At 47.0% G+C, this 25,932-nt stretch overlaps 1 protein-coding gene and 1 pseudogene across 3 annotated transcripts; both read right to left on the bottom strand.

Annotated features, from left to right (window-relative positions):
* Positions 1-430: 430 nt before the first annotated feature.
* Positions 431-21,861, bottom strand: SLC30A10 (solute carrier family 30 member 10). 3 transcript variants are annotated; one of them, XM_090263369.1, is made up of 4 exons: positions 21,361-21,861; positions 6,170-6,247; positions 4,419-4,658; positions 431-3,306 (listed from the first exon to the last, which is right to left on the bottom strand). In XM_090263369.1, the coding sequence occupies exons 1-4, from the start codon at positions 21,806-21,808 to the stop codon at positions 2,810-2,812; spliced, it is 1,263 nt and encodes a 420-aa protein (XP_090119495.1). In that variant the 5' UTR covers positions 21,809-21,861; the 3' UTR covers positions 431-2,809. The 3 variants fall into 3 exon arrangements, with proteins under 3 accessions (XP_090119495.1, XP_090119494.1, XP_090119496.1); XM_090263368.1 differs by lacking the exon at positions 21,361-21,861 and adding an exon at positions 6,909-7,604; XM_090263370.1 differs by lacking the exon at positions 21,361-21,861 and adding an exon at positions 6,909-7,648 and having other exon boundaries at positions 928-3,306; positions 6,170-6,285.
* A 1,157-nt stretch (positions 21,862-23,018) lies between these two features.
* LOC149992332 (bis(monoacylglycero)phosphate synthase CLN5 pseudogene) lies at positions 23,019-24,338 on the bottom strand (annotated as a pseudogene).
* Between the last annotated feature and the right edge of the window lie 1,594 nt (positions 24,339-25,932).

A 25,932-nucleotide genomic window follows, 5' to 3' on the forward strand; every position in this document is an offset into this window, starting at 1 on the left:
ATTCTTCTTTGATGTATCCTTATTTTATTGATATTTTATCCAAAAAATTAGGGGAATAATTAATTTTTTCCATCAACCGTGGAGCCTGGTAGGCCTATGGATATTCATAATGGCAATTAACACGAAAAAAAAAATTAACCCCTATTTTCAAAACCAAATTGAAAATTGGAAAAGAAAAGAAGATACAGGCCTTCCTACAGTCATGCTGAAATACTGTGCAAAGGCCTCCTTGGAGAAATAGCAAGGACAGAAGACCAATGCTACATGGCACCCACTTCCTCCAGGTTAGGCTGCAGGATGGCCAGTCCTGACCCGACACACAGATGATGCCTTAGACTTTTTAAAAAGTATTTTCAGTTGGAGAGAGAGAGAGAGAGAAAGAGAGAGAATTTTCTGAAATTAACTAAGCACACAGGAACACTAAACGGAGTGACAGTGTTTCTCTTTTTTAATCTCAGAGGGAAACAGTGTTCTTTAAATCCACTGCTTATCCGCTGCTACTGCGACCAAGCGGGGCTGATTCCAAGGGAGGAAGACAACCTTCGCATTGCCTTAGGGGAGTTCACGTGCAGGACCAGTCAAGGGCTGGGGAAACCCAGGTAAAAAATAAAAATAAAAAACTCACAGCGTCTGAGATGATAAATGAAGCACCAAACCAAAATCAAAAAATATTGCACTTACTGAGCCTGTTTGGATATTATTAAATGCACTCAGTCCAAAGGTCTTAAAACGGTATTATTTCACATGGGCTTTACTCCATAATTCGGTGTGTTCATCAGTGTCCACCAAGATAGCTTTTCTGGGGTTAGATTTCATTATATTGGAATTAAGTGCCTTTTCCTTTCCAGGAAAACACTTTAGAGATTAATTAAAGAACATTCTTTATAAGTAAACGAATATGCATTCCTGTAGCCAGTGGCACAAAAGTTATAAAATTAACAGTTTTCCCTTTTAATAAAAGCAGAATAACATGAAATCAAATTAGACCTTCAAATTTGTAAGTAAGAGACAAATTTCTTCTTTAGCTTCCAGAAGGGCATTTCAAGCAATATTTACACAGGAGAATTTGGTCCACACATCACCGCGGTGAGTTTCATAGAGAATTCTCTGTTTTGTGTGAGTATATGCCACACTTTTAATATTAGAAATAAAATGTCATAAATCACCCCCCCCCTTTTTTTTAGCAATAAAGCATATATAGCCTAGTTCAATAAACTCCTAGGGATAAATATATTTAGGTATTTTTCTGTTTTCCTAAGTCATGGCCAATTTAAACTCAGATAATAGATTTTCAAGAAATAAAAAACAATTCTATCCTACTGATGGCAGTGGCATACTTATTTTAACTTTGGAATTTAAGACTAAGACTTTTTTTTTTTTAAGTGGTGCTTGTGCTGGGAAGTGTGGGTGCTTTTCCTGTTACCATCCTAGCACTTCTGGTGAATACTGAGTGGGACTCAAGCTCAGGGACTCAGAGGGGATCGTTTTCCATCAACTTTGCAACCCCTCAGAGAAGATTCTGGTTCTCTGGCGAGGTACCTCCCATTTTCTTATCCCTATTTTGAGACTGGTCTGATGGAAATATTGCTGCCTGAGCTATTTTTTTTTTAAATACACGACATGGTTCTCCAATACCAGATAGATCAGTTATGGTTAAAAAGCCAAACAAGATTCTAATAGATGTATCTGAACTTGGTAACATGGGTCACAGAGGTAAAAGTGTAAGCTCCTCAAAACACATTAAAGTCAGCAATGAAATTCCTTCCCTTTTCTCCCTTGGACATCTGCTTTTTCATCAAGCAACTAGTTGGCAACTGTAGTAAATACTTTAAAATATGCCTAATGAAAGAAAAATCCATCCTGCTTACTTTGGGGGGCAGGAATGAGTCTTCAGTGTCATATATTCGTCTACCCCAGAAATGCCCATTTTCTCCTGGTAAATGATACACAGGCTAATGTGATTGTATAAAAAAAAAGACTCGAAGGAAATCTGGACACATAAGTAAATCATTACTAAGCAATAAATGAAAACAGTCCCAAGGGACTGACAGTATATAAGTCCTCACATCATACTGAAGAAGTAGAAATATTCTTATACTTCCAAGTGAAAAAGAAAAATATTTTATATACTTAAACATTTGAAACATCCAGTTCATAGCAGAAAATAAACATTCATTTTCTTTCCACTTCACAAAAGGAAATGGTCAAAAAGGACTTTCTTCTCGCCCTCTTGCACCCGCCCCCAAATAAACTCCACTTCCGCAGAAGTTCTGAGAGTACTTCCCATCTTAATAGGTATCCATTTTACATTTGTTCAAAAATGAGTCCAAGAAAAAAGAACTGCAGGGACGAGACTATTTTTCCTCTTCTCTAGCCTTCCTGTGGAATGGGGAAAAATAGCTCTTATGGCCCGTAAGTTTCTGCAGCGTCCTTGGCAGTGAGCTCACCTGGGAGTCAGCTAGAAGTTGTAATCGGGGTAAAACAAAAACTCCTTTGAGTCCCACGTCCACCATCCCTGAGTCCCAGCCTTCAGAGTCCCTGATATTGCGCACAAGTGCCAAATAAATGAGCAAACTCGAAATGCTGACGAGCGGCGTGAGACCTCCGGGATGTCAAGGTCACCGTATCAGTCACCGAACCCTCAACAGACACAGTCAGTTAACATCCCAAAGGGCCGCCTCCTGGCCGGCCACAGAGAGGGCACCTCGTGAGTTCGGGCAGCGCCTGCAGCCCACCAAGCTCCTTCCACGAGGCAAGCCGGTGGCTTTCAAATGACACATCCGCACAGTCTGCTTATGTGGGTCCCAGGTTAAAAATACGTGCTGTTGATGTAACATCGGTCCCCCTGAGTTCTGGCAGGAGCTTGGCCGTGAGCACTCACACGGCCCTCCGAGGAGACTTCAACGGCCACTTCGGGAACTTCTCCTCGACCGAGGCCTTCGCTTCGGGACACGTCTGGCGGGGGGCAGCCATTGTGCTCGGCAAAGCCATTGACGTGGGCCAGAGGCAGCGCCCGGGGGGGACAGCAGAGGTGCTTGGCACAGCTCTTGGAGACGCAAGGGGAGCTGCACGGGGACAGCGTGTCCTGCTCCGGGGCCTCCTGCACGTCCACGCTCTCAAACTGGATGGTCACGTTGTGGACTCCCGCCCGGTGGAAGATTTCTCGAATTTTTCTACTGGCGTCCTGATAGCCCCTGTCCTTCTGACACTTGATGTGCAAGGTGGCAATGTTCTTCCCACTTACAAGTTCCCAGACATGCACTTCGTGAACGCTGCTGATGTCTGGCACGGCGGAGAGCTGGCTCACTGGAATAGGGAAGAGCAAACAACAGCCCCGTGAGAGCCAGAACTGAAACACGGAACCACTTTGGGGGGGGATGGGGGGCTGCTCCCTGTAAGCATTCTCACCAAAATGACATATTTACTAAGAATAACAGGGAGAAAAATAGCCTCACCTATATGCGTCCTTTCCCACAGCACCTTCTCTCTCTCCTCTGTGAGTTCCTCTACCATTGTTAGCCCGTAAAAGGCAACTGAAGAAAATAAGTCTAATGACAACCGCAACAAATGCCCAGTGTGGCCGGGGCTGCAAAGGAATGGGCATTCTGGTGGACAGCGGGAGGGGACAGGAAGCAGGATGCCTTTACCAAAGGGGACCAATGGGTCCTACGGACGTAAGACATTTGCCGGCAATTCTTATACTAGGAGTTTAACCTAAAAGAAATCACCAAGTACTTCCTTACAAGGATGGTTTGGGCAATGCTCTTTGTATAAATTAAAAAATGCAAACAATGAGGGAATAGTTAAATCAATTTCATAATGTGAAAAATTTAAGTTGCATATGTAAGTCGCATATGCATGGTAAGCTAAACTATATATATGGCATGATCTTTTCTTTCTTTCTTACTTTTTTTAAAAAATAAAACATCAGTGTGTATACACCAAAAAAATCTTTTTAGGAAGATCAAGGTTTGTTTTATTGAATGCTTTATACAAAAATACTGTGAGTGATAATTTCTGGGTGGTGAGTTATGCGCCCATCCACACGAACGAACCAGAAAGCAGGATCCAGAATACAAACGATTCATGGTTTCAGAATAAGGAGACGAAAGGCCAAGTTCTCGGGTGAAAAGGAACCCTTGACATGAAGGGGAACAGCCAGGAATAGGTATTGCCTGAGCACTGCGTTCTCCAAAACTGTGCAGTTGAGCCTAGAATCCTGCGGCACAGAGGACCTTTGGTCCTCGGAGCCGTGGCCCATCTTCCCGCAGGACAGGGCAGAGGATGGGTGTCCCAACGCCCCCTGCAGCGTGCTTGTTTCTGATGCACTAAGCCAGCCCTGCTCTGAAATCCCGCTGGCCCTGCGGCCTAAAGAACGGGAGCGAGCAGTGATTCTAGATCAGCCCTGTCGGACTTACTCAGGTCTTCCATGTTGACCCCTTTGGGGACCATCTGCAACAGAATGACAGCGGTCTCCTTGATGAGCGGGAAGGCAGACGACAGAATGATGATGACCATGACGACCGTCAGGCTGGGGTCGATGTAGCACTGCCAGTTACACGGGTCCTCTTCTTTCAGGGGCAGCACGTAGAAGATGATGGCCGTGATGACCACCACCACTGACCCCAGGGCGTCTCCCATCACGTGCAAAAGTACACCTGCCAGGGAGAGAGCAAGGGAGCTAGTGCGCAGGTCCATGTGTGGGAGCTCCGTGACCCTCAGGGACCTGGGGTCCCACGTCTGTGAAGACCAGCTGCTGTGTTTTCTTCTGCGTTAGAACAGCAGGATGGATTCCAATTTCTTTTAAAAAATGGCAACTGTGTTGCAGAAAACAGAAACCCAGACCTCTGGCAACTAGGAGGAGGACCAGCCTGAGACAATCCTGAGCTGCAGTCACCTGCAGGAAGAGGGGCTGTGCGAGCTCACCGTGTCACATTGCTGCCACCCAGCATGCTTCCGAGGGCATCGAGCCAGAGAACAGAGGCTATACAAATAATTTTTCTTTCTGCCTGTACTATCGATTGGTTTAAACATGTTTAAGAGGAGAGGGAATAAGACATATCTTTTATTCTTCTTCTTTCCTTTCCCTGGATCCCTTTGCCCCTCCCCTACATGCCTTTGCTTCCTTCTCACTTAGCCCGTGGTCATTTAAACTGCATTTTTAAAAAATTTATTGATTTGAGAGAGAGAAGGGGTGGGGGAGAGGGAGAAACATTGATTAATTGTTCCACTTATTTATGCATTGGTTGATTTTTGTATGTGCCCTGACTGGGCACTGAACACACAACCACGGCATATCAGGATGAGGCTCTAATCAACTGAGCTACCCAGGCAGAGCATAAACCACATTTGGTTTAAGATGTCCTCAAGAACAGGGACTCCAGCAATGTTCTCGCTGCATGAAGAGCCAATAAAAGAAAATTAAAATTCTACAGATAAGAAAAGTTGTGGCTGCCTTTACTGAAGGCGCCAGTGTCCAGAGGCTTCCCTCGTGATACTGAGGACACGCAATCCCAGCAAAGGAGACCTGGACGTCCAATCATTTGTTAGACACAGTACATTGAGGTTTAATGAATTAGGTGACAATTCTGTGAGAGGGATGACGCAGTATCAATGCTGGCCTTGGCCCAGCGCTCTGACCTGGAGCACTTGGTGGGAGGAATGCCAGGGAAATGCCTTCCACGAAGCTCCCAGCACCGCCACTTTGGGCCTGAAAGTGGTGATTCAAGTCAGCCAACGGACCCATCACAGAAGGAGACTTTGGGCAGAAATAACCGAGGCAATGAGGGTCATTCAGCAAATGCCACCTCGGACAGCTACCCACCTACTTCCTTCCCACCTTTGCCCAAATGATATTCAGTTAAAACAGGTGGCATTTCACGTTAGCGATATCCATGGTTGGGTAGAATTGAGTGAAATGGGAACAGGTCACCAATCTGGGAAACTCCGGAGCAGGCAGTGTTGAACGGAGCAAGGGTCGGTCATTAGCAATGACTGCCTCCCTCTGAATCAATGCAGTGATGATGCAAGAGACAGGGTCAGAGTCTACGCAGGTAACCTGCCTGCTTCCTAGCACACCCGAGTCAAAGGCAAACAGAAAATGGAGAGTACAGTGCAGTCCGTGTGGATCCCTGAAAAGGGTTTTCCATGGACCCAAAGCCCATCCTACCTCTGATGTTCAGGGCTTCTGACTTCTTCTCCTTTTTCATCGTCTCTTCCGGCTCATTCTGGTCATTCAGGGGATCACCTGCATTCAAAGAAGAAACCTTGTGTTGTGTATAAGTTCTACAAACAAAAAGAACCAAGGGTCTCAAAAAAAAGTTTGTTATTTCAAATTCTTCCTAGCTTCCCAGATCCCCTGCCTACACACACACACACACACACACACACAGGAACAGCTGTACTGGCCTTGACCTAAAGCCTTGTGGTCCACCTTTGGACTTCATTCACACTGCCATACAATTATAACAAAAAGGGGTAACTGGGGAGCCCAGCACCAACCCCCAAACCCATAACTCCCAGGGAAACAGAAGGATGGACAAAGAGAGAGGGAGGAAAAAAAGTGCAGAGACTGAAGAAGCGGGTAGGAGTGGGGGGTGCTACGTGTTGCCCAGAGATAATGATTTCCCAGAAAATCAATATCTCTGTCCAGAAAGAACAGGGGGAAGGGAATATACGCAAAGCGAACCCGAGGGTCCAAGAGAAAAAAAGAAATCGTGGGGGAATATGTTGATTTAGTACAAGAAGGTTAAAGCAGGATTGCAGAGAAAATGGATTTCTTTCTTTCTTTCTTTCTTTTTTTTTTTTAAGCAGAGAGAAAAAAATGGGCGTGGGAAGAGGAGGAAGGGACCGCGAGAGGCGGGAGGAAGGCAGGGCAAAGCGGTCCAGAGGATGCACCCGAAAGGCACCTGCTACGTTTGCGAAAACGATTGCCCCCTTCTCCGCGGTCTTTCCCAGCGAAGCCACGCGAAGGGTCACGGCCGAGTCCGGGCCAGCGGCTGCGCGGGTGGTGCCCTGCGGTCCAGGGAACGTGCCGCCAGCGCCACCAGCGCCACCAGCGCCACCAGCGCCGCCCCCGGCCACCTGCTGCGGGCGGCGGCGGCGGCGGCGGCGGAAGCAGGCGAGCCAGGTGGCGCAGTCCTGGAAGATGAGCAGCCCCACCACGTTGACCGCCAGCCCCAGCGCGCCGACGATGAGCACCAGCTCCGGGTCGTCGATGCGCTCGGGCCGCACCAGGCGCAGCACGGCCTCCACGAAGATGGTGAAGCAGAGCGCCGTGAGGAAGACGGCGTTGCTGAGCGCGCCCACCGCCTCGGCGCGCCCGTAGCCGTAGGTGGCCCGCAAGCCCCCGGGGGCGCGGCGCGCGATGTAGCCGGTGCTCAGCCCCACGCACAGCGAGATCAGGTCCGACAGCATGTTGAAGGAGTCCGAGAGCAGCGCGATCGAGTTGCCCAGGTAGCCCGACACCAGCTCGGCCACGAAGAAGGCGGCCGTGAGCACGAGCATGAAGATCAAGCGACAAGTCTTGCCCGAGTAGCGGCCCATGTTCCCGCAGCGCGCGCGGCGGCGCCCGACCCAGCCGCGGTGGCAGGTGGCGCCCCGACTCCGCCGAGCCCCGTGCGCGCCTCGCGGCCTCCCCGCCGCCCTGCGCTGGGCTCTTTATAAGGCGGAGGCAGAGCGCCCAGTCCCCGCACGGCCAGAGTCTAAAGGACTGGGCCGGGCTGCGGCCGTATCTACAGAGGCCTTACGCCGCCTCCCTGGTGGCCTCTTCCCCTCCCTCGCGTCCCAGGCCGCTCTTGGCAGGCAGCCAAGAGCCAACATCTATCCTTCTAGGACAGAACTGGGCACGGCAGGGAGTTCCTGAGAGGAGGGAGCGTGTCTGGTTGTCACGTCTCCCAGACCCCTGCCCCCAGACCCCAAGCCGAAGTGGGATCCACTCCCTTCTCCAGTTCCTTCCATCACGCAAACCCTGCCGACCCTTAGTGATAAGGCCCTTGACCGCCGTGGGTGTGATCGCTGTAGTGGACGTGCCCAGACGCGGCTTGCACTACGCAGTCCTGGCAAGGCCTGGGTGGCTCACCTGGCCAACCCCGCCCGCCCTGCAGGGCGCTTCCTGCTTTGTACTCCGTGAAGTCCGAGCGGATCCCTCACTCAGTGCTCCCACTCCACCACGACCAGCGGAATAACTGTTCTATTCTCTCTGCTTGCTCGCAGCCTTCATAACGGGCGCATTATTGCCTCTGTCACCGCCTCTTGGCCCAGCGTCAGCCCTGCCCCCTTCCCCCTTAGGATCTTCATTCCCAAGGCCTCCTCTCCCTGGCGAACTACAGACAGCAGAGGAAGTGGGCACCGATTACACTTTCGTGAGCGCGGTACTGCCACCCAGCACCCAGAAGTGCCGTTCTCTATGGGAGGACAAGTCCCCTGGCCACCAGAGGAGCCGGGGCAGGCCTGTCCTGTGTACTCGCCTATCATTCTCCACTGGAGACGATATTCTGCTCAGCCCGTGTGTCCCCCACAGCATGACCTGAGACTCGGGTTAATCGACTGACCTCCATGAAGGTTTGTTCCCAACAGAGTCTTTGGTGTTGACAGAGGATGTGTTCCAAGTAAGTTATCCAGAGGTGAACATATCCTGGGACTGTGAGAGTCCAGGAAGGGGCGCTTTGAAGAAGGGTGTTTGCTCTTGGTCAGCTTAGGGAGTGGGGTGGGGGAGCCCTTGCAGGTTTCTTTATTGGTTTGGTTTTGTATAAACTTGTCTCATTCCAAAAAGATTCTGCAGGTGAAGTCTGGGGATTTCTCTTCTCTCTCCCTGATCCTCAACGCCTGAACTTTAACCATTCCTGCAAAAACACGTTGCTTTTTGGCTTGGAAACGGCCGCAAATGTCTCACTCGAAGAAAGCACAGAATCCATGAGCAGAACACTCTAATTCCAGCGCCATTCATGGCCTTCGCCTCCGAAAGCACAGTCTTGCCTTTTAATGCTCTTTGTGCAAACCATCCTTGATCTGAGGGTTCCACCTTTCACCAGGTAAACCTCCACACGCAGGGGGCCTGGGAAACATCCCCTCCTCCCCACCTCCAGGAAAATGGCCCTGCGCTGAGCACTTGAGGAAACTGATCACTTAGAGCATTCTCCAAAAATCAGTATTAAAATGATCAATGCATTAAAAGAAGAAGGAGATGAAAGTATTGAAGATGTGTGGCCTGGCCCAAGATAATCTTAAGCGTCTGAGCTGTTATTAAAAGGCAGTAAGTAACAGTGAGGGTTAAATGGATGGATGGGTGTAAAGTGATTATCCCAGCCCCTAGCACAGAGGAGGCACTGCGTAAATGTTAGCTGCTTATTTAACAACAACAACAAGACCTGACAGGAGGAAAGTGAAAGTGCAGGGCGAGGAGAGAGACTGGGGCCGGGTGGCAGGGGAGGTCCAGAGGTCCTGGTGTTATCACAGCACATGTGTAACAGAATTACCATTGGTCACAGGTGACACGCTAATCCATGGACAGGTGAGCCAGCCACTGCCCCTTCCCCATTTCCAGCGGCTGCAGCCTGCAGACTAAGAAGCCTCTGAGACATGCGCCATGACAGCGGGCAAAGCAGTCCCACCAGCGAGGAAGGCCCTGGGGGAGTGATTTGAGGCAGGGCTAAGGCGTGACTGATGACTGCACTTCTCTGTCATTCACAACGGAGAGAAGGCCTGAGGTCAGCAGAGATGTATCTTGGCGGATAACAAGAATTACGTCACTGCCCCAGGAAGCACAGGAGGAAGTTGTGGGTGACTTCTGTGCCTGGCCCAGGGCCTCGCTCCTGACCAAGAATGGCCAAGGTGTCAGCAAAGTGCACTTCAGAAAGACATGTCCCCCAAGGTAAGGTTTCCTTGTGTCTTATGGCCGAGTAGTATCCCATCGTGTAAATGTACCAGAGCTTTTCCACCCACTCCTCTACTGATGGGCACTGGGCTGCTTCCAAATCTTGGCTCTTGTAAATAGTGCTGCAGTGACCCTAGGGGTGCTGATGTTCTTTCCAAGTGGTGTTTCGGGTTTCTTCGGATGTACTCCCAGAAGTGGAATCGCTATGTCTTAACACTGAGTGAAGTAAGCCAGTCAGGGAAAGACAAATGCCATATGACTTCACTCATAGGTGGAATCTAATGACCAAACTGAACTAGGAAAGGAGAGACAGACTCATAGACGCAGAGAAGACACTGACAGCGGGCAGAGGGCAGGGGACAGGGGGCTGGGTAAAAAAGGTGACTGCCAGAGGGAAAGGGGGTGGGGGAGGGAAAGGGGGGATAAATGGTGATGGAAGGAGATGTGACTTGGGTAGCAAACCCACAACACAATATACAGAGGACGTGTTATGGAACTGTACCTCTGAAATCTCTATAATTTCATTAACCAATGTCACCCCCAAAAATTCAATAAAAATTAACTTAAAAAAAAGATGTTTTAACTGATTTTATATATATATATATAATTATACATATATATGTATGTGTTTTATTTACTTTATATTTTATAGAACTATATAGAAATATTTATATGTAAGTGTATATGCACTATATAAATATATGTGTAAAACTATGATTTGGTGAATTTATATAATATGTAGCACATATTGGGTTCGTTTTATACCCAAACGGAAAGATCTTGTCCCTCAAACTTTTTTAGAATACATGAACTTTAGGAGCTTCTTACCTTGAGGTGACCGCTCTTTTCCATGAGGGAGGCATGAGACAGGAAAAGGAAAAGTGAGGTCGTGGTCAAGACCACTTTGAAAAAAACAAACAACCCAATTAAAAAATGGGCAAAGGACCTGAACAGACACTTCTCCAAAGAAGACATACAGAGGGCCCATAGACATATGACAAGATGCTCAATGTCACTAGTCATCAGAGAGATGCATATTAAAACCACAATGAGCTACCACCTCACACCTGTCAGAGTGGTTGTGAGCAATAATCAGCAAATAAGTGCTGGCAGGATGTGGAAAAAGGGGAACCCTTTTGCACTGTTGGTAGAAATGCAAACTGGTACAGCCACTGTGGAAAGCAGTATGGAGATGCCTCAAAAACTTAAAAATGGGACTGCCTTACGACCCAGTGATCCCACTTCTGGGAATATATCCAAAGGAACCCAAAACACTAATTTAAAAGAACACAAGCTCCCCTGTGTTCACTGCAGCACTATTTACAATCGCCAGGCTATGGAAGCAGCCCGGGTGCCCGTCAGTAGATGAGTGGATAAAACAGCTAGGGGACATTTACACAATGGAATACTACTCAGCCCTAAAAAAGAAGAAAAGTCTACCCTTTGCGACAGTATGGATGGACCTGGAGAACATTACGCTAAGTGAAATAAGCCAGTCAGAGAAAAACAAATACCCTATGATCTCACTCATATGTGGAATCTAATGAACAAACTGAACTAACAAGGAAAATGGGGACAGACTCATAGGTACAGAGCAGATGACTGTTAGTTGCCGGAGGAGGTTGGGGGTGGAGGGACTGAGCAAAAAGGAAAATGGACCCATGGACAGGGACACCAGTGTGGTGATTGCTGGGGGGCAGGGGGTATAAGGGTGACTAAATGGTAATAAAAAAAATACAATAAAGGTTAATTTTTATAAAACACTGCTTGGACGGGCTGCTGATTGAGGGAAACGCTCGGCAGCGCTGGGAGCTGCAGCGCGCGCAGAAGGGGGCCACTGTCACGTGAGTTCTGAGCTGCGGAGGGGCCCCTCCATAACGTCTCCAAAATGCCACTAGTCCTTACAGCAGAGGGCTGTGTCTGCCCCCAGCGCTAGCCCAGGAAGTGGTTACGAATACCAGCGCCACCATGACAGCTCTTCATACGACTTACTTATCAAGAAAAGAGCCGATTCTGGGTGATTTTAATTTTGCACTCACTTGAGGAAAACTTGAAAAGCAGAGGCGCAGGGCAGTGAATGACTTAGGAGCTTTGGAGTCAGACCTAGAAGCAAACCGTCACTCTGCTGTTTGCCGGCTACAGGCCCGCGGCAAATCCCGTCCACCTTCCCTTTCCCCGCTGCGGACCGTGGGGAACACCAGTGTGCATCTCCCGGGGCTGTTGTGGGACATCACGGAGGAAATAGTGTACATGGAGTTGAGTGTAGTGCCAGATTCTTAAGAAAGATTCAACCAGTGTAGACAAAAAATAACCAGCACTTTGACTTTTAAGTCCAAGTTTAGGATTCACTAAGGTGACTTTTAGAAAAAAACACACACAGAAGAACTTGTCTTGTTCGGGTTCAGAAGGAATCACCCCAGAATCTGCCTCTGTGGTGTGTGGACTCCTTTGAGCTAAAGGTAACAGAGACCCAGCAGACTTGCAAGAAATGCCTGCCCCACTTCACCTAGAAGAATTTGATTTAGGGATCTTGCTCATCATTAGAGATGATCAGAGATGCCTGTTTTTGACCTATCTATAGGGCAGGACACCCTTCTAATTACTGAACATCTGCTCTTCTTATTGCCCTGGAATGATCTTCCTCTGCTCTGAAGCTCAGAATGTCATATACACCTCATTTCCCCCTTTCTGTTTTTTTTTTTAGAGAGAGAGAGGAACAGACATTGAAAACATCAATCAGTTGCCTCCCGCGTGTGCCCCGCCCGACTGGGGCAGAACCTGCAACCCAGGCATGTTCCTTGACTGAGAACCGAACCAGTGGCCTTTTGCTTTGCAGGACAATGCTCAGCCCACTGAGCCACACGGGTCAGGGCCCCCTCTTGTCTTTGAACCTCTTCTGCATGTGGGGGTCTCTGATTCTCTAACGTACGTGGCGCCCCCCCTATGTACGTAACTAAATTTGGTCATTTTCTCTTGCTAATCTGTCTCATGTCTATTTGACTACTAGGCCAGCTGAACCTTGGGGGTAGAGGAAAGTTTCTCCCCCACCCTAAAGTTTGCAACTTAATTTAAGGAGCAGTGAAACTTTACAGACCTAAGATATTTCTGTGTTCCTGCAAATAGGAGGGAAGTGCTGTGGTCTGGGTGTGTCCCTCCGAAAGTCCGATGTTGAAATCCTACCCCCACAGGTGGTAGTAGTAGGAGGGAACTTTAGGGGTGATTAGGCCATGAGAGTGGAGTCCTCGTGAATGGGATTTGTGCTCTTACAAAAGGGGACCCTCAGAGCTCCCCACATGCCTTGGGCAACAGCAGACCCTCCATATTACCCTGCCCAGGCTCTGTAGCTTCAGCGTCATCGCACTTGATTCAACACGGGAGGAGACAGATACCATGTCACTCCCGAGTCGGACTGCACAACCATTTTCGGCGGTGCAGATAGACTTTTAAGAAGCTACACCATCGTCTCTCGAGACGGACGGCTGCCGACGACGGTCATTACTGGGATTGTTTACGTAAACACTCCATAGTATACATCCTTGTGCATGTATCATTGCTCCCTTTTTGGAGTGTAAATTCCTAGAATCATCGAGTCAAAGAGTGTGTGTACGTAAAGTTGTTATAGTTTGCCAAATTGCCACATAAATATATTGTACAAATGTATATTCTATCAAAAATGCATGCGATTGTTATCTTTATTTTTCAGTTATTTGTTGTATGTAAGAATGTAATAGATTTTTTATATCAACTTTCTATCTTCTGACTTTGCTAAATTCACTTATTAGTTTTTATAGTTGTTCCATAGATTTTTGGTATTTTTAAGGTAAGTAATCATATTTGCAAATAAATAATTTTATTTTTTTCTTTTAAAAAATGTATAAAAGTTCCATTTCTCCTAGGCTTCTAACATTACTATCCCATAAGTTCTTTAATACTTTTTAGGGGCAAGATTTAACTTAATTCAATGCTTCTTTTTTCTGTTGGTTTTCTCATTAATATCTAAAACATTTACATTCTATTCTGCTTATAAAATTCTGAAAACGGTTTGGCCATAGTTCTGTCTTTAAATTGGTTTAATGCTAATAGTTTCCTGATACCATGGCTTTCAAATTCATAAAATCATCTTGATTTATATTTTGGTCCATTGAATTTCATTTAGTGGTTTGGTTTTTTTTCAGGAAGGGTTCCTGGGTTTTATGTATACTTTTTAAACAATGTCTTTATGTTGCTGATAATAAATGAACAAAACTCAGGTGGGTATAGATTCTTAGCTTCATGTCATGTTTTCTCTCTTGGGACTGTGTAGACAGTGAAGCATGATGTCTTGGCACTGCACACCGCTGTGGAGAGATCTGAGCGCCGGCTGCTGTCTGTTTCCTCGTGGGTGACGGGCTTTCTCTGCGTGGATGCCTGTGGCATTCTTTCTTTATGCCTGATGTTCAGACCCTTCCCAGAATGTATGTATCGATTGTTCTGTATCAATTTTCCCTTTTCACTCAACAATTTTAATCTTTCGTTCAAGATATATTCTTCTATTATACGTGTGAATATTTTTCCTGACACAGATGTCTGACCCAGACCTCAGGCAGCACCTAGTCCATATCTGCCATCTTCCTTCCAACTGTTTACACTCCTTGGTCCACTTCTCAAGCCTGTCTGTCTTCCGTATCAGGGGTTGTTTTCAACACTGTTTATTCTGTCTCACTGCTTCCAATGTGGGTTTCCTTTTCTGTAATATTTCCTTATCTTCCTTTTCCCCCCTAAATTCTGACAGTTCCTGTTCATGGCTTTATCTGAAAATCTCTTCTGTGACCTGGGATAATAATTATTCTGTCATATAAAGTTTTCATCGGCCTTTTTGCTGGTTCCTTTAAACATTTTTTCTCAGTAACATCTCTAAGTGGTTCCACGTTGGACTGTCCCCATTTACTGAGCATCTTGGAGTGGGGCACTTAGATCCAAGTCAGCTAACTGCATGGGAAGGGTGGGGAAGGGGTTCAAGGCCTTGGTGTCTGGTGACTTCAGACTGAATGTGTCATCTCAGGATGTCTTCCCCAAGTATACGTCTTCCCATCACGAGGAACAGGTCACTCTTCAGGGGGTCTGCCCGGTTCCCGTTGGAGCCTCCCCGCCCCCAGCTGTGTGTGCGGGAAGGAGACCCATCGGTCCCCAAGCTGCCCGTCTCTGCGGGGCACCTCTGCGTGAGGAACGCTCCTGGTCTTTCTCTCGCTTCCATGACTTTCGCCAAAGGCCGGGTAACCGCTCGGCTTAAGAGACTGGGGCACGCTCAACTAAATTCTGCGTGTTGTTTTTTCCGGCCTTGCTTTCCCACAGGGACTTGAACTCCTAGTCTGTGTGCACGTGGGGGCGGCTAGCGGGGCAGCTCTGCCCGGGGCCTGAGCGGTCTGAGGGAGTTTAATTCTGGGAGGAACTATTAAAAAGCTCTTTGTTGCGATACAGCTAAGCCACAGTCTCCAATATCTGTAATAAAATTGATATTTCACGTTCAGCTGGCATCTGTGTCATACCTACCAGTTGCTTCCACACTCCGGAGGGTGAGAAAGGAGTAGGAAGTAGGTCTGCAGTTGTGAGGACGCGAAATTCAGTTCATTTCTGTGCTATTATTTTTAATTGTTGTATTATTTCCATGACTGTAAACCTACCCTGGCCCCACCCTGTATTGTTTATGAGTCCCTAGTGCCCTACACACTGGTGAGTTGGCAGGAATCTTGAGAGGATAAAGGTGAGAAGCCAGAGGCCAAAGTAACACATGGGAGCGAGGCTTCCGGTAAGACCAGCACAAGAGCCGCTGGTCTGAAGGCGGCAGTGAGGTGGGCCCCGCAGGATTCTGACCTTGGAGTGGCAGCAGGGATCCCCCCCGCGCTGCCTGCAGAGGGATGGGCATTGGTGTAGGCAGGGGGCTGCTTTCCAAGGCCTTCGCGAGTGCGAGTTTGTAAGACTGGATTTTGCTCTGTGTTTTAGTCTTCACTGTGCAGAGAAAACGAGGACAAGAAGGGTAGTTTACAGTCAGAAGCAGCAGACAGACTGAGCCGGGGAAGGGACAGTTTTCCTGAGGCTCTGCAGGTGCTAGGAAAGAAGGGAGGCAGGCAGGCCGAAGAGTCACAGGGACCTAAATCTTCTTTAAAGGGGAGATTAGATTAGATTAGATTAGGGCTGGGATTCAGGGACAGTATCAGAGACAGAAAGGCAAGACGTCAAAAGCTGACTGGGATCTGGAATACACCCTCCCCCGCTGCAGGAACCCAGAGCCAGGGGGCTACTGAAAGTCACCCCCTTAAAGCTGTGAATGCTCCCCGAAATAAAAGCGCCTGGGGAATAGGGCAGTTTTCTGGGTCTGTCCCACCGCTGTGCGCTGGTGTGTGGAGAGCAGGCCCTCGGTCCCTTTAGCTCACAGGTCTTCCCTAGAGGAGCCTCACTGGCCCTGGCTCTGAGGGAGGGGATGAGAGCCTGGATGACAAGCTGACGCCCAGGGGATGAGACTTCCGGGGTTCTGGGGAGCAGGGTTGGATTTTGCATGTGGACGTGATATGAATCGCAGCCGGAGGGCGGAGAGTACAGACTGCCTGTTCCAAAGACGACGAGAGCCAGAAGTTAGGGAAGGAGCCTCCATCTGTCCGTCATCCACATCCATGTCCTCTATTCCACAGGGTCTTCCACAGGGTGACGTTGATGTTCCTTCCATCCAGGAGTGGGGTCTGTGGTCTTAACACTCCTTCACCTTGTCATTTGCTTGTAATCCAGAGACTCTGAGGTTGGCTGGGCCAGAAGAGGCGCTGAAGCGCCCACCTCGTCTGAATGAAGGAACACTCGCGTTGGAGACTCTGAGCCATTGCCCCCAAGGTCCCGCGTGTGAGGACACCAAGCCACAGGCAGAGGCCACATGTAGGTGGTCCAGTCGGCAGTCCTAGACCTTGAGACCTTGGGAGCCAGACCTGAGTGTGCGAGCCTCCTGCCAACAAGCCCCCCAGCCTCTGAGTCATCCCTGCTCAGGCCCCAGACGCTGTGGAGGCTGTCCCCACTGTGCCCTTGGCAAATGCTGGCTCACAGAATCCCAGGTATCATAGAATGGTTGTTGTCTGATGCCACGAAGTTCGTGAGGGCTGTTACGCAGCAGCCAGAACAGGAAGTGGCCCTGGAAGGCTGGTGCAGCCACCCAGCGCTTCTTCCATGGCGTCTGGAGCTCTTAGAGAGGATGCGCTTAGGGAGGTTACCATGGACATTTAAGGTCCCATTACTAGGTGAGCTTCAAAGCCCAACAGTTATGGCGGGTGTAGGGGCTGCCTGAGTCCTGTGGAGTTAGGACCCCGGGACAGGCGCAGGGAGAACGGGACACCCCGAGGGGGGCCGAGGAAAGAATACAATAGTCTTGACTTTTGGTTTAGCTGGGAAATGCCTTTCAAGTGAGAGGGTCCATCTCAGAGGTGAGAGTTGACGAGAATTGTCCGGGCAACACTTGCTTCTGGCGGACCCAGAAAACACGGACTTCACTGGTCTCACTATGATAAGAAAGACAACCGGCGTTGGACAAACAAAGGTCTGATGCAGAAAACAATGGCCAAGTCAAAGGGAAAAAGTCCAACAACAACACCAGCCTTCCATGTGGGGGAGAAGAAAGGGACAACTTTAGGAACCTGATTAAACCATTAAACATTAACAATCCAGCGAAGCCTTCCTGAGAGAGGAGCACCAAGGAAGCAAAACACCAGAAGCCTCTCACAAACTTCAAACAAAAGGTTTGGCAGGATGACGCACTATTCAAGGCCCACAGCACGCACGGGCTGTGGGAAGTCAGTCTCCAGGGGAATGTAAGGCCGGCGCAGGGTCCCCAGGACAAGCTTCTGACGTCCCAAACAACACCAGCCCAGAAACCTGCTGAGGCTGACCCTCAGGCTGAAACCAAGACAGAGTGACAGAGACGTCTCCTCAGGGAGCAGGATTTATAGGCCTAAGCAGCTCAGGGAAAGTGCCACCAAAAAGAAAGGAAAGGGGAGGGAGGGAGAGCGAGAGAGCGAGCGAGAGAAAAGAAAAAAAAATCTGGGGCCTAGAATGTCGTGGACATTTCTACTCTGTCGTAGGCACGAATGTTATAAATGTCACTCCCTGGTAAAGGATACAATGTGTTTACCAGATGTGAGCACAGTCTGGAATCAAAACAAAAATAATTTAAATAAAGTGGAAGGAAAGGCATTTGGAAAAATAATAAGAAGAAGAAATTTCAGATGCAAATTTGTCACTTATAAATGAGGTAAATGAAAAGCCGGATCTGAGACAGAGCTGCACACATACAGCAAGGTGTCTATTCAAGGACAAGTCAAGGGCACAGAGACATCTCTTAGTGACATTTTAAAGAAAACTCAAGTCTGAAAATTATCAAAAATAAAATGCAAGCATAAAAGATGATGTGAAAGTCAAGGAAAATCAAATAAAGTAAATGAGGAGGAGGAAAGCGTGGAAATGAAGCAAATTTGGTCCCTAAATGCAGAGAAAGAAAATAGTAAGGCCACATATTTCCCAGGATCTGAACCCTAGAAATGCTGTTCCCCCCGCCCCCAGACACACACAGCGCCATCCAGATTCTGGACTATAAATCTGTTTTGTTTGTTTTTTCTTTCGTGCTGTACTGTTTGCTTTTCTCGTTTTGCCTTCACTTTAGCCCCCAACCTGGTTCACCATCACTTTTTCGTGCTGGGTAAACTCACACTGGCTAGATGGTGAGCTAAGGTTTCCCTCATCCCAGCTAAATAAATCTTCCAGACATTCTTTTCTCCCAGCTGTGTGTGTGTGTGTGTGTTTAATTTTAATTTCTGGCTTGTCTGTCTGATTTGCCGAAGTATTTTACTCCACGATTCCCCAGGGATGTTTAAAATCTTAACTGTATGTACCGTCTCTGTGTGGTTAATATTTAAAATTCGAGGCCTTATTTTTCACTCTTCTAGGACCTCACACACAACTGGAACTGGTGCCATCAATTCCTACACCAGACAGACAGATAAAGCAGAACACGTAAAAGACCCACAGAACCAGGGCAGATGGAAGGTTTGCCAAGTCAAAAATTCTCTCTGGCCACAGATTTCATAGACGTGATGATTACCTGCTTCTGATCACTAAACCAGGAGGTACCACGGTTCCTTAGCTGAGAGGCACTTCAAAATGATTCGAGCTAGGATTCTAGACACACAGAAGTTCTTTATCCTAAGTGTAGGTTAAATCTTTTGAAGCCTTGAGTCATTTTTCCCTCATATGTAAAACCTCCTGGTATAAACGGATATGTATGGATTAATTACCTTTCTTCTTGGACTAGAAGACAATTGAAATTGGGTTAATGTCAGTGTTTGAGACCCACCTAACTGAAATAGTTCCACTTCAAGCTTATTTAGGTGATGGGAAGAATACCAAAATGTATGTTTTAGTAAAAGTGATAAATATATAACTTGAGGCATAAATGCTAAGAAACTAAGTGGCTATCCTAAAATTACTTGGAAGGTTCAAACACTCTTTAAAATTCCTAACAGAAAAATTCAGCAATCCCTAAAGCTACCAAAATAATAATGTTAACATAGAACATGGCCCTTAAAGCACTAGCTATATGTACATAGTACTTATTATACTTAGTTATTTAAAGTACAATACTGTACAGCAAGCACTTCAAACAAAGACAGACACTCTGGAATTAAAACAACAGAAACCCGGATGTTCAGGGTGGAATACTTGTCTTCAGCCCTTGTTACCTCAACATGGACACAGACAAGAGCCGAACTAAGACCTAGCTAATAAAAATCCAATTTATAACAACAGAACTATGGTTGTCTACCAATTTTCTTGTTGGCCAAAGAGTCAAACCCTTTGCCTGAATTGCTTTTGTTACGTGCAGAAAAATACGTCAAGAGCAAAGGCAAAATTAGAACCAAAACCATAATGGTGAGCTTAGTAATAATGACACTTCATTATTTATACGAAGCCCTTGGTTGACATCAGCTCCCTTTCCTTAAATTTATAGTTAACGACAAATATATACAGATATATAAAAATATGTGAATTTTATGATGTGGAACCTCAAGTAGTATCTTATGATGACTGATGTAAATAAGACATAGGGTCTCACGTTAAGTAATTATTTATTTTTTTTAAAAAGATGGGGCCCTAATTGATTCCTTAATTTGACTCTCATTTCTTGTTTGTTCCTTTTTGTACTTAACATGTACTATAGATGGGAAAATTTAGACCGAGACAGGATAAAGGACAGGACCCAGCTGATATAACCTACAGGAGTAGTGAAGTCAGGAGGAATATGATGAGAAACACAAGCGTCAACTCAGGCTCCCCAGGCAAGTAAATGCCCGTCCTAGGGAGTGAAAACTGATCAGCACCAAAAGAGGAAAATCTTGACATTTCTTAAAATCCAGATGAGCTATTGGAACTCAACGATCCTGGATTATCACATAATTCAAAGACTTGCACTGGGATTTTTAGAAAAACAAGTTATTCTTCACCAAGTGTCTGCCAAGTGCTCAACACTCTGGATTCCATTTAGTCCTGCAACCTTGACCCCCACGTGACAGGGGGGCACACAGATGAGTAATGAAACTCGACCACCACCCTGTGGAAGGGCCCAGGTGTGAGCCTGGTCTGCTCCCACCAGCATATTTCTCTTCTGCCAGAGCTTTTAGTATATATTTTTAAAAAATTCCTCTTATGGCAACAAAAACACGGTTCCATCTACTAACTGATCTTGTGGATTGATTACTTTAGTTTTATTGTTCTCTTCCAAGACTTAAATTTCCATCTTTTGACAGATGAACCAATAAGTTTGGTGCCCACTCTTAAGCCCTCCCCAAAGAGTCATGATACACCATTTTCTTTTTTTCCAAATAGGACAGATTTCTATAATAAATGCATACAGGTATTTCCATCTAGAAAAGCACTAAGTTTACTAAATCATCTCCTTTTTTCCCCTCCATTTTATCTAAAATTACGTGAATATATTCCTAAGAGTTTTATCATCCTGGGCAATTGTTAATACTTTGCTTAACGTGAGTTGGTGATATAGTCCAGTATTTTTTGAACATATTTTATGAGGGCACTACAATATTGTTTTTAAATTCGGAGAGAACCGTGCCATAGCCGGGTGGACGGGAGGAACGAATTCAAGGAGACTTTGCAATGCCACATCCACTTTCTTTCCCATCGCTCCCGCGGTGGCTCTGGTGAGCACCCTTCCCCCTCCCTACCTGCCTGGACATGTTTTCATTCCCCGCGACTCCAAGGGAAAGAAGACCCTCAGGTTGGAAGTGGCCCGCTGCCTCCCAGCTCACAAGGAACTTGGGACTGTAGGTGGCTCTTGGGCAAAGTCACGGGGACAGGAGGCCGACCGGACGAACGGGGCCCCATCAGAGGAGCGCCCCACCCCCTCGGCCCCCAAGGATGGCATCCACGGGGGGCCTGGCTGCCACGCCTGCAGAGCCCTTTACCTGTGCCAGCACCTCCCGGGGGCCCGTGTGCCGAGCAGTAGCAGCAGTCCAGGATGACATAGCTGAGCACGTTGAAGAACAGCCCGATAATCCCAGCGCCCAGAACCAGCGGCGCGGCCTCTGTCTTCTGCGGATCAATGAACCGTTTGATGGCTTCAACCAGGACGCTGAACATCAGAGCCACCGCGAACACGGAGTTGCCAAAGGCGCCCAGGACATCCGCCCGCGGGAAGCCGAACGTGCTCTTCCTGTGCCGCGTGATGTGGCTGGCCCGGAGGCCGACCAAGCCTATGACCGTGGAGAGCACTTGGGAGAAGACGGCGAAGGCGTCGGAGGCCAGCGACAGGGAGTTGCCGATGTGGGCAATGGCCAGCTCCATCACGAACAGCAGGATGCTCGCCGCGCACATGAAGATCAGACGGAAGCTCCTGCTGGAGTATCGGCCCATGGCGCTGGGCTGCCTCCCCGGGAAGGCTGAGCACGCAGGGGAGCAGCTATGGATTTTGTGATTACAGCTCCTGGAAACCTCTCCCCTTCGGCCTTTCAGCGCTTGTCAGACTTGGAAATCAGCGTTTATAGGCCGCTATAAAGCCATAAAGCAGTCTGAAGGGCAATTAAAGGAGAGATGTCATGTGAGCTGGAACTGTGGAAAGGGAAGCCACGGGCTTCGGATGGGGACTGGAGGGAATTCTGTTTGCGTGTGCGTGTCTCATCACCGAAGTCGAGTCTGTGTCTCTGAATCCTGCCGTGGCACACCTGTGGCTTCAGGCCTCCCAGCTTCCACGCTCACACAGTAACTGGGGAGACGAGTCCTTTGACAAAGACCACCCTGTCCTGTCTGCGTGGTGTGTAAACAGTTTTGAATGCAATTCACTGCATGGAACAGGGACTATTCTAGGTCAGAGCTACAGCACGTGAAACCCGAAGATGGAGCAAAGGTGAGCTCCCTACTGCCTGGCCCACTGATCTGGAATAAACAAGCACCTGCTTCCAAACATTCTCCCCAGTATGACAAACAAAAGTCCTCATGCTCAGGAAAGATAAAACAACTTTAAATTGGAGGAAATGAAGACACAGCCCCAGTCAGTTTCAGGAATAAGGCCAAATTATAATGACTTAACAAATATTTTTGTTTTTAATCTTATCTATCATATAATCCTTAAAGGTACAGCAGTTCCTGAACATGTGAAACAATAGCGGCCTCTATGGCTTTGAGTAGCCAGCCGACAGTGAATCCTTCCAAGACACAGAGACTGAAATTAATAACCTCATCTTTTCTGAACTTAAAAGACTGTGGGGATTAAATTTATGTGTCAATCTGGCTGGGCCACCAGGTGCCCAAACGTTTGATCCAACATCATTCTGAGGGTTTTCTGGGAGGTTTTTTATTCCCCTTTGATTAATCATTAGAGCTCCTAGCTATCATGACCTTACTATGCCAGAGAGACATGGCTTCAATCTTTACAACAATCCTGACAGATGAATCATTTCAGAGATAAGGAAAGTAGGGTTCAAAGATGTTAAAATGTTTAAATCACACAATGTCAGTTCCTGGCTAGTTCTAAAATGCTAGTCAAACATGTATTTACTCAGGGTAGATGAACAGAAGAAAGTCAAATAGCGCAGTTCTGAACGTTGCAAGAGCTGTAAAGTCAGTCTCAAGTACTGAAAAAGTACGCAAATGAAAAACCTAACTACCATACCAGAAAAAAAGGAGCTCCTCCGTGAAAATGTCACTGAGGGTAATTTAAAAATCTTGGTACACCATATTCACAGATTTAAAATGTTGGATCTAAAGAGCCCATATAGCTGATATAAACTGTAATTCTCCATATTAATAAAGGGTAGAAGATAGAAATCAAGATCATATAATGTGCTCACTTTGGTCAATCTATAAAAGTTCCAGCCTTTTCCAAAAAAAAATTCCTGGGGTGTTATGATGCAGCAATTCTGCCCCTGTGCATTTTCCCTTTCTGCCCCAAGCAAGAAAGACCTAAAAAATACACAAATTGAAAACCACTCCATGAATAACTGATATGCTGGTGGTAGGAGGGGAAAAAAGCAGTGGAATAAAAGTTTTAAAAACCAGAGATTATTTTGTTTGTTAGGTAAAGGGATTTCTTCATGTTATTTTAATAGGAAATTTTATAGGTAAAAACCAATATTCAAGGTTATAAAACAAATAGAACTGTGTGCATAATCACTGTATCAAAAACTTTCGAGAGACTCAACAGAAATTCTTGACAAATATGGTTTGAAGGGACAATGAAACTTTTTTATGGCTAAAGCAAGAGTCTTATTTCCTGTTGGCCTCCCAATAGATGTTTCATTTCCCAAATAAGTAGGTCCTCCACTGTAAAGAGCTATTCTTGTGTAGGTGGTTTATATCTTCTTGAACTCTGCTCCAAGTTCAGCCAACTTCTTAAACAACACAAATTTGGAAGAGTTGTAGGATTCAAACCATGTCTCCATCCCTTTTTCTGGGCTGACTTGGATGGTCCACTTCTCACAATAAACCCATTTAATTGTCCTGTTTTATCCACTTTGCCATCTTGTTAAATGTGTTTCCTGATACAGTTGCTATTTTAATTAATTTCCCATTTTTCCTTCCAGTGACTATCATGGATTCCTTCACACAAGCAGGCAGCTCCTTGGTTACACCAGAATGGGGCACGCATTTCAGGTCGCTAGGGAAATGTGCAGTTTCCAGGCTGGAAAAGCTGGTCCCGTCCCCTTGGGTAGCTCTCGCCGGTTACAGGCCTCTGAATCCAGTGGCATCATGCGTAACTGTCAAGTGTCCCAGTAGGTCTCCATATGTAAATTTCCATACGGGGGGCTTGTGACTGGAAGACTTCAATGACATCATGATCCTTCATATCTGGGATGGGTGAGTGCATTTAGCTCGACAGGTGCCAGATGGAGGGAAAAGTCTTTTCTCCCATAATTCCAGTCAGCCCTAAGCCTAGGTCACTTCTTCAGTGGCTCAAGTATCCTGAGGAAGAAAGGCCCCAGGACTGTAGTCCACAAGCAGGGGCCACTCCAGGGCTCCCAATCTCATTCCACACTATACCCTAGGAGTTGCCTGGCACTGCATCGGCACAGCAGCGTGACGAGGACACCAAGGCCTGCACACCCCGCCCCGCCCCCTCACCTCCAGGTGAGGGTCTTTGGATGAATAAAGCAGACTGCCCTCCCCAGCATGGGTGGGCCTCACCCAATCAGCTGAAGGCCTGAAGAGACCCTCCTGATTCTTCCTGCTGCCTGCCTTCAAGCTTGAACTGAAATGTTAGCTCCTCTGGGTTTCAAGCCCACGAGCCTTCAAGGCTGAAACTATTCCACAGCCTCTCCTAAGTTTCCTGCTTTGCTGACTCACCCTACAGATCTTGGGACTTCTCAGCTTCCTAACTGCAATTCTTTATTTAAAAATCTCTATTTATAGCCCCGACCCATGTGGCTCAGGTGGTTGGGCATCATTCCACAAAGCGAAAGGTCACTGGTTTGATTCCTGGTCAGGGCACATGCCTGAGTTGTTAGTTTGGTCCCCAATCAGGGCACATAGAAGAGGTAACAACAGATCAATGTTTCTCATATTGGTGTGTCTCTCCCTCTCTTCCTCCCCGCCCCCCAAAAGAATACATTTATATGCACATCCTTCCTATTGGTTCTTTTTATCTGGAAAATGCTAATACACTATGACTAAATCCTTGCAATTTAAATGTAGCCCTAATAATTTCCTTAGCATCTATCTCATAAACAATCTCCAATCTGGTTACCAGCTAACAGACTGCTAATACAACCAGACTGTGTATCAAACTGCACTAAGATGACCTCATTCACCCATTCATGCAACAAATACTGACCCAGTTCCTGTACGTCAGCCACAGTTCTAGGCTCTGGGGAAGACAACAATGAAAGACAAAAATCCCTGCCTTTATGAAGCTTAACAAAACTAGCCATAAAATGTAAAATGTCAGATGTAATAAGAATGGAGACAAACGAAGCAGAGAAGGACAGACTGCTGGCACAGGAGCAGAGCTGTCATTTTAAAAAGTGACCAGGGAAGAATTGACTAAGATATTCCTGGAGTCAAGACCCGAAGGAGGTAAGAAACTCAACTCACTCAACAGGTATTTCTTAATCACGAAATTTGGTTCAGGTGACATATTTAAAATATATTTTGAAATATTCCCATTACCTGAGAATTAAAATCTTTTTATATCACTTCAGTGTTATTGACGTTCTAAACTCTTAAATCCTCCAGTAAAGCCGAACAAATTCATTAGTTTAACATCACCTGCTGAGCCTTAAGAGCCATTTCTGTTATTTTAAGCCAGATGGGGGGACAGCATAGTGCCAATTTTCCAGTGTCACCTCAAGTACAGTTCTCAGGGTGCTCTCAGTGGGCATGCCGCCACCACGTCCCGGGGAGGGTCACCGAGGCAATGCCTCCTACGCAGCGCCAGCCCGACCCACCGTTCCGGATCCCGGTCCACCGGACCGCCGGATTTTGCATCTGAAATGGGGTTACTTCAGGGAAATGAAACCATGTTTGGGTTAACTCACTCCTGTCTG

This window comes from Furipterus horrens, unplaced genomic scaffold, assembly GCF_987537825.1.
Source record: "Furipterus horrens unplaced genomic scaffold, mFurHor1.1.pri manual_scaffold_15, whole genome shotgun sequence".
NCBI lineage: Eukaryota > Metazoa > Chordata > Mammalia > Chiroptera > Furipteridae > Furipterus > Furipterus horrens.